Consider the following 12,087-nt stretch of genomic DNA (forward strand, 5'->3'; position numbering starts at 1 on the left):
AGGGCCGGGCCACGTCCAGTTCATCTCTGCAGCCCCAGAATAGGCCTCCACACAACCTCCTGGCAAGTGTTTGTCCAATAAATCAAAGAATAAAGGTTTGTTGAGTAAATTAAAGTCCACATAAATTCGTAATCTTTTATTTGCTGGATATAGACAATTGCATTATTGAATTGGGAAAGGAAAATTCAGTACTTAAAAAAAAAATAAAATCACTTTTTAAAAGAAAGCCAGCAACTATTAAAGCGCTTATGGATAGCAGATGCCCAAGTCCAAGGACGAGAATCATGCTCACACGGACACCGTGCTCAGCACAGAGTGGAAATGCAAGCCGGGGCCAGCCCTCTTCACGGGGAGCTGAGATCAGTCAGGGTAAGAGACTTGCTCCAGCAAGGACCAGATTGACAAGAGAGCCATTGACTGAGAGTGGGAACGCATCGGGTGCTGGGCTGGGTCCTCATATGTATTATTTGCACTCCCACAACCACCCCGGAGAGGACGGCTCATCACCCCCAACTTGTAGATGAGAAAATGGAAGCTCAGAAAGCTTGAGCGACCAGGACACAGCTGGGAAGAGCCAGAGCCAGGCCCAGCCTCCAGGTCCTCCTACCCTCCGACCAGGCAAGTGGCTCAAAGACAACAGGACAGAAACCCAGGCTCCCACAAGTGATGAACATCTAATACCCCAAGGTCCAAACCCGTGGCAGCAGTGAAGACCAGCTTGGCACCAACACAGCGCATGAAGCAAGAAACGTCAAGTGACATGGCCTGTGTTTGATGCCCACACGCTCACTCCTGACAAGGACGGTGCTGTGGCGTTCACACGCTTTCATAAGGAGCCTGGCGCCCTGCAGAGAAGGCAGATCTGCGGGTCGGCCTCACTCGCTGTCCCCATCCTCCGCTTTAGAGGTCTCCAAGGGCCTCCTCTTCTGCTTGCCCCAAACTCATCACTCCCCAGAAGGGCATCTGGTTAGCTTCTTTATAGAGATGAAGAGTAGTTAAACTTGGATTCATGCTAAAACCCCAGAGGTTATCCTTAAAATGGCAGCCGCTAAAACACACTGGGGGACATTTGAGCCTCTGCTAACCCCTTCCCAGCACCACCTGTCAGCTTCATTATCCCATTGGTGAGACCACAGACATCCTGAGAGGACCAAGGAGAGGGGGCGCTGTGAGTGACGTCCTATGGCTTCCTCCACTCGCTCATTCATTCCCCCAAACCTCGTGATGTCCCGCATCCCCTCCCTCCCCACAACCACAGCCATCACCGAGTCCTATCACCCCAGCCTGCAAACCATCCTAAATCAGACCAGGGCTCGACACTGCCGCCTCTCCCCTTGCCCCCCATCCAGGCCACAGCACTGGCTCCCGCACCACTGTCTCTCGCCTGGACCGGAGTGACTTCCTCCTCAGTGGGAGTCAGTCTGTGTAACGTGTAGATGAGGCCAAGCCACCCCCCTGCTCAAAACTTCTAGAAGCTTCTAGTTGCACTTAAGATAAAACCCAGTCCCTTCCCTAGCCTCAAAGGCCCTGTGTAGTCCGGGCACTGCCTCCCTTGGGGCCTCGCCTCCTCCTGTCTGCCTTCACCCAGCACCCTGGCCCTTCACGGACCCCAAGTGCACGAGGAACTTGCACTTGCTGTTCCCTCTGCTGGGAACGATGTTCCCCCAGATCTGCCTTGCCAACTACTTCCTTCAACTGGCTCTCAGCTCAGATGTCATCTCCTGTCCCCCGACCATGCAATCTAAGGGACCACCCAGTTACTCCTCATCAGATCTTACGATTTTAATTACCCTTGTAGCACAGGTTACCTTCTATTTTTCCAGCAATGTTTTTGCCTTATTCATTTTCTGTCCCAGCCCCTGCCCTGCCCGTGCATCCACGCAGCCAAATATAAACCCCAGACGGCAGGGGCCCTACTGTGCTGTTCACCACTACATTCCCAGAACCTGGCACAGTGCCTGGAATGTAGTGAACAGTCAAAAATCTTTGCAAAAGAAATGAATTAGTAGCTACTGAGGACCCAGGATGGGCCAGGCGTGTGCCAAGGGGCTGAGACTGTAAGTGGACAGCTGCCTCACAGCAATAGCCTGTATCTAGCAAGGCATCCGGGCATTAGTGAAGTAATTCATTAAATATTCAAAGGGTGGGATGATTGCCATAAAGGAAAAGTTCAAGGACGTGTGCATGTATGTATGGTGATGGAGGGTGGTGTAGTTTTAAAACGGATGCAAATTCTCTGACACTCCTCTATCAAGAGGTGGAATGAAATTCCCCACTCCTCAAACGGGAGCTGCGGGGTCACTGGGTCATGGGATTCCAAGGAAAAGAACGCAGTGGAAGTGATGCTGTGTGACTTCCTCAGGGACAGCATCCAAAGGGATTCAGTTCCTACTTGCTTCTCGGGTTTGGAACCCAGCCGCCAGGCCATGAGGACGCCGGGGCCACATGGAGGCATCGCGTGTAGATGTTTCGGTGGACAGGCCCAGGTGGGGACCCAACCAGCAGCCAGCATCGACCACCAGACATGAGCAAGGAAGGCTTCGAGAAGCCTCCAGCCCCGGCCAACTGAATATAATCGCATGGAAGACCCCAAGCGAGAACCTCCCAGTGGAGCCCCGTCGACCCCCATAACCCTGAGAGGCAAGGACGTATATGCGTTGTTTTTTAACCACTAACTTTGGGGTGATTTGTTCCCTAGCCATGGAGAACCAGAACAGGCAGAGTGTGAGCTCTGTGGAAGTCAGCGAAGGTTTTCCTGGAGGACAGCTGAGCTGAGATCTGCACGAGTGAAGCTTAACTACTTTGAGGGGAAGCCTGGCAGCCAGAAGGACTGGTATATGCAGACACAGAAAGGGGCAAGGCCTGCGCAAGGAAAGGAACGGGGACCCCTCGGCTGATGCTCAGCCACGGAGGGGGAGAGTCAGGCAGAGGATGCAGCAGGCAGAAATCAGACAGCCTTGAATTACCTCCCCTCCTTACCAGCTGGGCAGCCTGGAACAAGTAACTCGCCCTCTCTGAGCCCTAGGCGCCTCACAGAAACTGGGGATAATATAATATCACCTACCACTAAGGAGTGTTTAAGGATGAAAGGAGATGAGAGCAGAGCTTCCATCTCAGTATCGCAAACTAAATGTTGGTTTCCTTCTAGTGTTCTGCGGAAGTTAAAAACAGCATTCTAGAACTCCCACAGTCCTGTTTGTTTCTCTCTCTACTAAAACTTGGCCCTTGGCCCATAGGATGGGGAACCAGGTGACCCCATTCCTAGCTCCACCACTGCTGTGTGACCTTCGGGGAGTCCCTTAACCTCTCTTCTGGTTTTTCTAAGAATAAAATAAATGCAAAAAATAAAATCTGTATCAGTGACTTGAACTCCTTAAAGACAGGCACTACAGGGACACGGGCTCACGCCTCTGTTCTGCCACAGCTATTTTTGGTCCCATCAGCCTCAGAAGCAGGTCTCACAGAGGGGGTGTACGTGCCTTTCCTTGAGGTCTGGTGCACGTCTCCTTCCGTGGCCTCAGCCGTCTGAGTCACACGCGGGTACCAACGGGCCACCGCTGACATTTACAGAGTCAGCCCCGGTCCTCAGCTCTGGCAGCTGCCCTGGGCGTGTCGGTCAGGCCTTCAAGCATGCTTGTGCCAAGGTTCACCCCCGCCCACGTCTTCCAGAAATATCTCCACCCCGAGGACTCTAGCGAGGGCTGCCCTCTAGAAAGGGGCACCGGGTGAACTCTGAAAGCCTTTTGCTTCCTGTTGAATACCTACGGGAGTCTACACATCCTTAGAGACCCAATTCATCCTCCAGTTTCTAATTGGATGCTCCTTTCTCAGCAGAGAGGTGCCAGATCCATGTTTAAGCAACTCCCAGCCTGCGGGTCACTGACTTATTATTACTACTGTTACCATTAATATTACCTATTAGCTGCCATTTATTGAGTGTTATTTGGGTTCCAGGCTCTGTACTGTGTTAACTTTAAGGCATCGGATCCTCACAATCACCCTTGTATAGCGGGTATTATCATTAGCCCCATTTTACAGACACGGAAATTGAGGCCTCAGCAGTTAAGGACACCTTGTCCAAATCACTTAGCTAATGAACCAGGGTTGACCCCGGGTCTGGAGGGCAGGAAGCCAGGCCATGTGCCACCAAGCTACAACAGTGCTTCTCAAGCATGTAGTTTCTGCCAAAGACAGCCTGGATAATTTCCAGTCTTCACAGCAACCCCTTCCCAGGTAGGTATCATCAGCCCCACTTTACAGCTGAGGAAACTGAGGCTCTGGAAGGGATGTGACGTGCTGGGCATGGACAGCCTGGGTCTGACTCGAAAGGCCCTGGACCTGATTGCCACTCTCAGGGACGCTGGTTCTCACAGTGTGCTCCCGGGGCCAGCAACATCAGCATGACCAAGAATGTGTTAGAAATGCAAATCCCAGACCTACTGACTCAGGAACTCTGGGGATGGGGTCCAGCAACCCGGGTTTAAACAAGGCCTCCAGGGAATTCCAACCACATTCACGTTGGACAACCACTGGTACCGCCCTCTGACCCTCAGCTGGCAGGTTTACCAAGTGCAGCTGCCCTAGGCAGATGCCACCTCAGCCTAAGGGTGAAGGGTTGTGGGCAGAGCCGGGGAAACAAAGGGCAGAGAGTGGAGATGCTGCTCAAGAATCTTCCACATCACAAGAACCATGCCCATGCTTCTTCCCAGCGGCAGGCAGGGCTGTCTCAACACTCTTGCCAGGGCTGCTGCACGGGGCGGCGCAGAGCTGGGACCCCCTGAAGACTGCAGGGCTCAGCTGCCCTACAGGCCATGAGCTCCAGATGGACTTTGGGGGGTCAGTGCTCTGGAAAGTTACATGGTGAAACAAAACAAAACAAAACAAACACACCAAAAACAAACATATCAAAAAACAAAAAAACACGTTGCCTTGGCCAGATTAGGGTGGCCCAGGAGTAGGGTGACCAACTGTCCTGGTTTGCCCAGGACTGAAGGGTTTCCCAGGATGCAAGACTTTCAGGGCTAAAACCGGGAGAGTTCCAGGCAAACCGGGACAAGTTGGTCACCCTGAACATCCTGGTCACCATCCCTCTTTGGACAAAGAGGGAGGCCTCTTCGCGGAGGGTGGCAACAGTTTTGACAAAGGTTTCTGGCCATTACTTCCCATGGGAGATTTCACAGGTCTGCATGGATATGTGCAGAGGTTTCTCTCTCCCCTCTTTCTCCTCCACCCCAGACACGCACCGAGATGCTGACTCCTTCAGGATGAGCATCCTACCTGATCCTGGGCTCCTAACTCTGAGCCTTTGCTTCAGCCACTCCCTGTCTGGCCTCCCTGTGCTCCTGCAGATCCAAGGTCTACCAGGGAATTCCTTCCCGCCTTCCCAGATCCTCCTTTCTGGAATTACGTGTCCTTCCCCAACAGCGCCTTTGAAGTCCCCAAGTTTAGTGCTCACAGGCTGCTCTTGATCAGAAGCATTTTACCGGATGATTAGCAATGGATACCTGCCCAGTTTTCAAAAGCTCTTTTCAATTTCTGGAATCCTCAAGTCAACCTGGGGGGTAGGTGTGATCCTCAAACCCATTTTATAGAAGAAGAAACTGAGGCTTAAGTTAACCAATCCTCTTAAAATCATACAGAGGAAGTGGCAGGGCCAGCAGCCAACCTAGGCTCACGGATTGAGCCTCTTAGGCTGCACTCTCCATCTCTTCATTACCCAGCCCCTGTTGGTGAGGACAAGTCCCTCTGCGCCTCTGTGCCCAACAAGGGGCTGGACATGGAGCAGGCACTTGGCCAACGTTTACCAGGGGAAGGAGAGGCCTTTGTGAGCAGCAAGGATGCAAGGCACATGGATGACCAAATGGGCAAGGGATGACATGTGCCTGCAGCCAGCGTATCCAGAAAGATGGCAGGAAAGGACACTCCTGCAAACATCTCCTGTAAATGACGGTCCATTGCACCAGGAGCTCCATGAGGGCAGGAGCCGCCCCTCTCTTGCTCACTGCTGACTTCTTAGCCCCCAGCACAGAGGCCAGATCTGGTGAGCTCCAGGCACACCTGTTGAATGACAACGAGGTTTCGTAGCACTGAGGCCCTGTGCCCTCCGGGAGAGGCTAATTCCTTGGGGATTCTAGAATAGGCAGAAGTTTCGCATGTGGCCATATCTCTGTCTGACATTGATTGGGCTCTACTTGTGTGCAGGGTCTGGGCTGAGCTCAACAAGGACCAAGAGAATGTACAAAACACATTCCCTGCCACTGGAGCACATCTTGGCTGAGGGATGCCACCATTGTCCTCCATGCCCAGTGTCCATGTCCTCATCCTTGGGGTCTAGTCCCTCTACCTGGATTTCCTCTTCGGAAGCCACCATTCCCTTAACCTCTATCCATGGCCCCAACTCCAAGGGTGGTCACATGGCCCTGGCCTGACCAATCAGCATATTCCCTCCTGTAGGCCACCATGATTGGTCCAAAGATGGACACCTGACCCAAGCTGGTCCAATGAAAGTCAGCCCCAGGACTTTAGTTGAAGGATTGGGAAAGGGAAGCTGTCTTTGTAGGGAGATTTCTGCCTGTAAGGTTGATGGAACACTGGAGCCTGGAGCCACAGGGACTGGGCCAGCCTGAGAGAAAAGGCGACCCAGGAGAAATCAGAAGAGAGAGACAGAGACAGAAATCCAACACGATCATCTTATAAGACCTGCTGCTGGAATATCCTAATACATGAGCCAAAAAACAAACATCTCTCTCCTTGTTTGTGTATTGCTGATGCCACTTCAGGACAGGTTTCTGCTACGAGTAACTGAGAAAGTCCCGCCATAGGATCAAACCACGCCTGCTCTCCCCTCACCCAGAAGGGCCCTCAGGCCCAAATCGCAACCTGAGGTCTCTGTCCCCTCACACTGGGCACTCCCTGCCTGCCTCCCCCTCTCTGCAGCCCCCTGCCTGGCTTCAGGCCCTCAGGGATGGTCTGGGGGCTGAATTATCTCAAGAGTCCCCCACTTGACTCTAGTGTGGCAGCTCACCCCCAGCCCACCTTCCACATGGAAAGCTGATCCTTCTGAAGAAGACAATACAGAATCACGTCACTTCCCTGCTTAACACCCCATCACTGTCCGTAGCGGTTTCCTAAAGGACAGGGTGCCTGTCCTGCAGTTAAATGAGCTGATTTTAGATGGCACATGGACCCGGCGCTCAAACACAGTGAAACAGAACAAGAAACCTAGACTCCTTTTGATTCCCTTACAGACCTTCTGATTTCTTTACAGAGAAAAATCTCCGCATGGTGCTCCCGCGGCTCTAACACCTCTCTACCACTTGCTTCTCTCCCTTTTTAACAAAAAGAGAGAAGGCCTTGAGCTCAGAACCTTCCGCAGCAGGCTGGAACTTTAAAACATTGGTTTTGTTTTCATTGCATTTATTTTTATCGTCACCTTCTATTTATGCAAGTGATCCTGGTTTTCCATTGGCAGTAGTTATATAAAATTGGCTTTGGAAATTAATTTGTGTAAACACAAAAGTGAGTCTATTTAAAGAAAAAATAAGGCAAATAACAGGAGGTATTTGGATATGGTGAAGGATGTTTGGCAAACAACAAGTCACAGGATAAAACGTGATCTGCTCAGCCAGGCACACAAGGCCCGTCACAGTCCGCCCCTTCACCCCTCCTTTCAACCCACTGAAGGGCTTGTGACTCCCAAGATGAATCTCCCAGGGTCAGATCTCCAAGCCTTTGCCCATGCTGTTCCTTCCACCTGGATTCTCTCTCCCCACCATCTCCTTATCAAACTAGAACAATCCCGTTTATTCTTTAACATCCAGGTCAAGGATGCTGTTTACTATGGCCCAACTACTCAGGGATTTCCAGTGCACTTGGAGAACAATTTCTGAGCTCTCTCAGGCCACTTGTTGTGGGTTGCCGACAGGAGGGTCCTCCCTTTGAGGCTGAGAGATCCCAGAAGAACAGAGCGGTCTTTCACCTCTGTGTCTGGCGCAGAAGCTCAGTTAGCACAGGACGAACTGAAACGACTCTAACTGGGGGATGCGGATCCATGAGACACAAGCAGACCTGGAGACAGGACAGGCCTGGAGCCTAAATGGTGAAAGGAAGAGGAATTCTGAAGGAATGGAAGGGAATGAGCTCCACAGGCAGGTGCCTGAGGCCGGGCCTGACAGTACAGCCCAGGGGTTCCTCAGGAGAGGGGAGGAGGTGAGCATCCTGGGATGGAAGGATCCAGATAGAAGGCCTGGAGCAGAGGGCCTGGTAGGCCCAGGTGCTTGACTTCACCTTGCATTTGAACTTCAGAACTTGTTATAACATCAATTCCTAAGCCCCACCCCAAAGACTCTGACTCGGTGGGTTTGAAGTGGGCCCCTGAAGCTGCACTTAAAACAAACGCTCTGGGCAGTGTCGAGGGTCACGCTCGGAGAAGCACTGGGCCACAGGTGTCAGGTAGGAATGGAGGCAGGTGGGGGTCGAGCACACAAAGGCAGTCATACACATGAGCCGCAAAGATCGTCCAGAACATTGTGTCACTGCCTGGACACTGAGCCTGGAAACATAGCCTACCAGAGAACAAGCGTCGTCAAGGTTATTTAAAATAGGCCCCAAATAATTCAACGGAGATGTGTGGAATGAGGGAGACCCACACAAGATCACGGGCATTCTATGGGCTGAAACTTGAGTGATCCATCCAAAATACAGACTCTCTTGTTAGAGACCTTATCAAGTAGAAATATAAACTGGGAACTTAACCCCTATGGGTCGGGGCTGAGGCCATTTCTGGCTAAAGAAACCCTCCTTTGTTTGAATGACCAGGCAATCAAATTGTTCAGAGATGAAATCAAGGCAAACAGGAGAAAGGGGGGTTTTGAGCAGAATTTGCTGCAAATGGCTGAAAGGCATCCATGTAACTTTGCTCCCAGAGCCTCCACTTCGGTTCTGTACTAATTGCCTCCTTAAATGTGAATTAAAATGGAAAAACGAAACCATGCGCGTGGGCGCAGTATTTAAGACCAGCGTCGGTGGCCGCCCCCCTTAAAGGTCTGGCCTTCGGAACAATCCAGGCGGAGTCACTCATCAAATGGAGATTGACTTTTATCTGATTAACCCATGGAGAAACATCCTTCTCCATCTCGCAGGAACATTCTGTGGGAAAGGCGTTTTGCAGACTGCAGAGAAAAGTTGGGCCTTGGCTTCTCTCCTGCTCGGCCAGTGGAAAATTACAAAGGAAGCAAGGCGGCCCTCTGCTATGCTCACAGGTTCTTCCTGGGCCCAGACGACACAAAGAGAAGCCCGGAAACGGAGCGAGCCTTTACTTACCTGGAGCAGAGAGGAGTCTGGGAGGCGGCGGGGGCGGGGGTGGCGGGGGCAGCGGGGGAGGGGGTCGGCACTGGCAGATGTGTTGACAGCTGTCAGTCACCTTGGAGCAGGACTTCTGGGGCTCCCCGTGGGTCACCTGCAGAAATGGGCACACGTGCCGGAGGGAAGATGATGAAGCAACTGGGAGCCGAAATGGGCCCCCTTCAGCCACTCCCTCCTTCCCCTGGATCGGGACAGGAAGAACAGACAGAGCTGGGTTGGCTCAAAGGGAACAGTGTTGTGGGAGGCTGGCCTGGCAGGCTGGAGACCCAGGTTTTATTTCCAGCTCTGTCAGGAACCGGCTCTGGGACAGTGGCAACTGACTTGGGTATAATGAGAGGTAGACAAGAACTTGAAGGTCAACTCCCAGACCCTCCCATCAGACACATGAGGAAACTGAGGCCCAGGCAGCAGCTGCGGCTGCCCAAGTTTCTCACACCAAGTTGGTGACAGGATCTGATTTCACCTCCTCGGTAACCTGAGCCAACCACTTCTCCAGCCTTCCCGGCCACCACGGCGCAAGGCCAAGCCCTCACCTTCTCTCCGGCTTCAGTTCCTGACCACCTTCCTGTGTCCACCCTGGGTCAAGGTCCCCTCATCTTGGGGAAGGAACCTTACCCGGCCAGGCCTCTGCTCTGGTGTCCCATGCCACCAAGGGGAGCAGGGCAAACTCCCCAACGTTACCCACGAGGCCCCCAGCGGTCTTGTGGGAAACACATCTGACCAGCCCCTAGACAACCCCTAACTGCCTGCCCACAGCTCCGGGATCGCGCAGCCACAGGGCCCTGCACAGGCAGCCCCTGACAACGTCTCCAGCCCCACCTCACCCCACGCTCCGGCCCTCTGCTCTGCCCTCACTGCCCTCCTTCCAGTCCCTGGATGCTGCACATGGCTCCCTGCCTTTGCACACGCTGCTCCAACGGCCCGGAGTGTCCTCCCACACCTTCCTCCTGCTCTGCCCATTACTCAGCTTGGCTGTCACCTCCTCAGAGAGACAGCTCTGACCTCCCTGACCTGGCCAGATCTCCTTTTGCTGGGCTCTCCTGGCACTGGGTTCTAGTCTGTGGGGCAGAAACCTACATTTGGGTGAGACTGGCCGTCCATACCCCTATTCATCACTGGACTGTCAGCTCGATGGGGGCAGAGGCCAGGCCTTTTATTTTTTTCTCTATCATAAGCCAGCACCTAAGGGAATGCCTGGCATTCAATAAATATTTGGCGAATGAATGAATGAACAAACGAATGATTATTAAAAACCCGACCAGAATTCACGCCTCTTGAATCCTGGTCCGGTGTTCTTTTGACACCGGCCTTGGTTTCCCCATCTGTAAACTAGGAAGGGCAGCAGGAGGGAGCTGTGCCTGAGCAGTGGTTCCCGAGCCTGACTGCGCACAGGATCTCCCAGGCGCCTTCAAATACGCATGCCTGAGCCTCGCCCACGAGCAGTGAAAGGGGAAAGTCCACAGGTGCGGCCGGGTCTGGGTATTCTGTCTAAACTTCCCAGGTTAAACTTCTAACGTATGGCCAGCATGAGAAGCGCTGGTTAGAGTGACTGCCAGCATCCCTCCCAACAGCAGGGCATGGTGAATCCATCAGTCTAGCATGTTGTGCCTGTCCCAGGGAACAAGATGATTTCAAGGCATGAAAGAAAGACTTAGTGGTCGCCCCCCCCGCCTCACAGATGCCCACGGTTAATTTCTCTGGCTGTCATCTCGAGGGAGTAGAACCCCAGAACCCCAATTTCCCTGCAGCCAGCCCCATGTGGCCCGCTTTCGGGAAACGCATTGCGCAGGCTGCCTCCAGAGGCCAGGGCAGTGTCTCTGCTGCACGGGTCCCCGGCCCCGCAGAGGCAGCCTGCCGCGCTCGAAGCAGGCTGGGTAATGGCCACCGCGGTAGCTGCGGGAGGTGAACTGATTTACAGCCCTGGCATAATATCTACCAGGCCAGGAAGCTCCTGCTCACCACCTCTGAGTGTTTTTAAAGGACCATTGACCGTGTTTCAAACTCTGGAAGGCAAGCTTATCTCCCACTGGGAAGAGCATATCCTCAGATGGCGAGCCTTTTCTCTTAATTATTTTTCAGAGATGATTAACTCCTTAGACAACAATGGCCAATCCGCTGGTTTCTCCACCAACACAATTGTTGGCCTCCCATCTTCGAGCCTGTCCTCCGGATTCTGACCTTCTAAGACGGTGGGGGTTGCTCGAAAGCTCCCTTCTCCCAACGGCTGGCCTCAGAGATCGCTTCTCCAATGAACTCTACCAAGTATGTGAACTTGAAGCAATTACTTCCCCATTCTGCAAGGTGCAATTTATGCGAGACAGTTCAAGAGGAGCACGTTTGTTTAACCTAGCCCAACACAATGACCTATTTCCGTGAGAGGATATAAGGGCACAGCTGTATAAGAGGGTTTAATGCGATGAAATTATAGGCAGGAAGATCGGGGCCAAGTTTCCAGGCTGAGGGGGGAGGGATGGAAGGAGCCCGCCGCATTGTAAAAGTCTATGATCTCTCATATGACGGCCCTGCTGAAAGGGGAGCAGGCCCAGCTGCATAACCACCTGTCATCACGAGAGGGTCCAGTCCTGGCCGCCTGTCTTCTCTGAGGGTGGGCCCCACTTGGGCCCTCGCTGACGTTTGATCCAGCACACCAGCCTGTAGCCGCCGAGCCTCTGTCGACTGACATTGGTTACTCAGATTCTTTCTCCGCTTGCCAACTTCTATTCA

At 52.9% G+C, this 12,087-nt stretch overlaps 1 protein-coding gene across 9 annotated transcripts in view; it reads right to left on the minus strand.

Annotated features, from left to right (window-relative positions):
- PRIMA1 (proline rich membrane anchor 1) overlaps positions 1-12,087 on the minus strand; it is a 62,370-nt gene that overhangs the window by 44,748 nt on the left and 5,535 nt on the right. For all 9 annotated transcript variants that reach the window (XR_011432174.1, XM_070249894.1, XM_070249895.1 and 6 more), the window contains exon 3: positions 9,322-9,457. Coding sequence is in view for 8 of the 9 variants with exons in the window: in XM_070249894.1 (XP_070105995.1) it covers positions 9,322-9,457 (136 nt within the window). In the remaining variant the exon portion in view is untranslated. The remainder of the gene's footprint in view (positions 1-9,321; positions 9,458-12,087) is intronic.

The sequence above is a fragment of the Equus caballus genome, chromosome 24 (genome assembly GCF_041296265.1).
Source record: "Equus caballus isolate H_3958 breed thoroughbred chromosome 24, TB-T2T, whole genome shotgun sequence".
NCBI classification, from domain to species: Eukaryota; Metazoa; Chordata; class Mammalia; order Perissodactyla; family Equidae; genus Equus; species Equus caballus.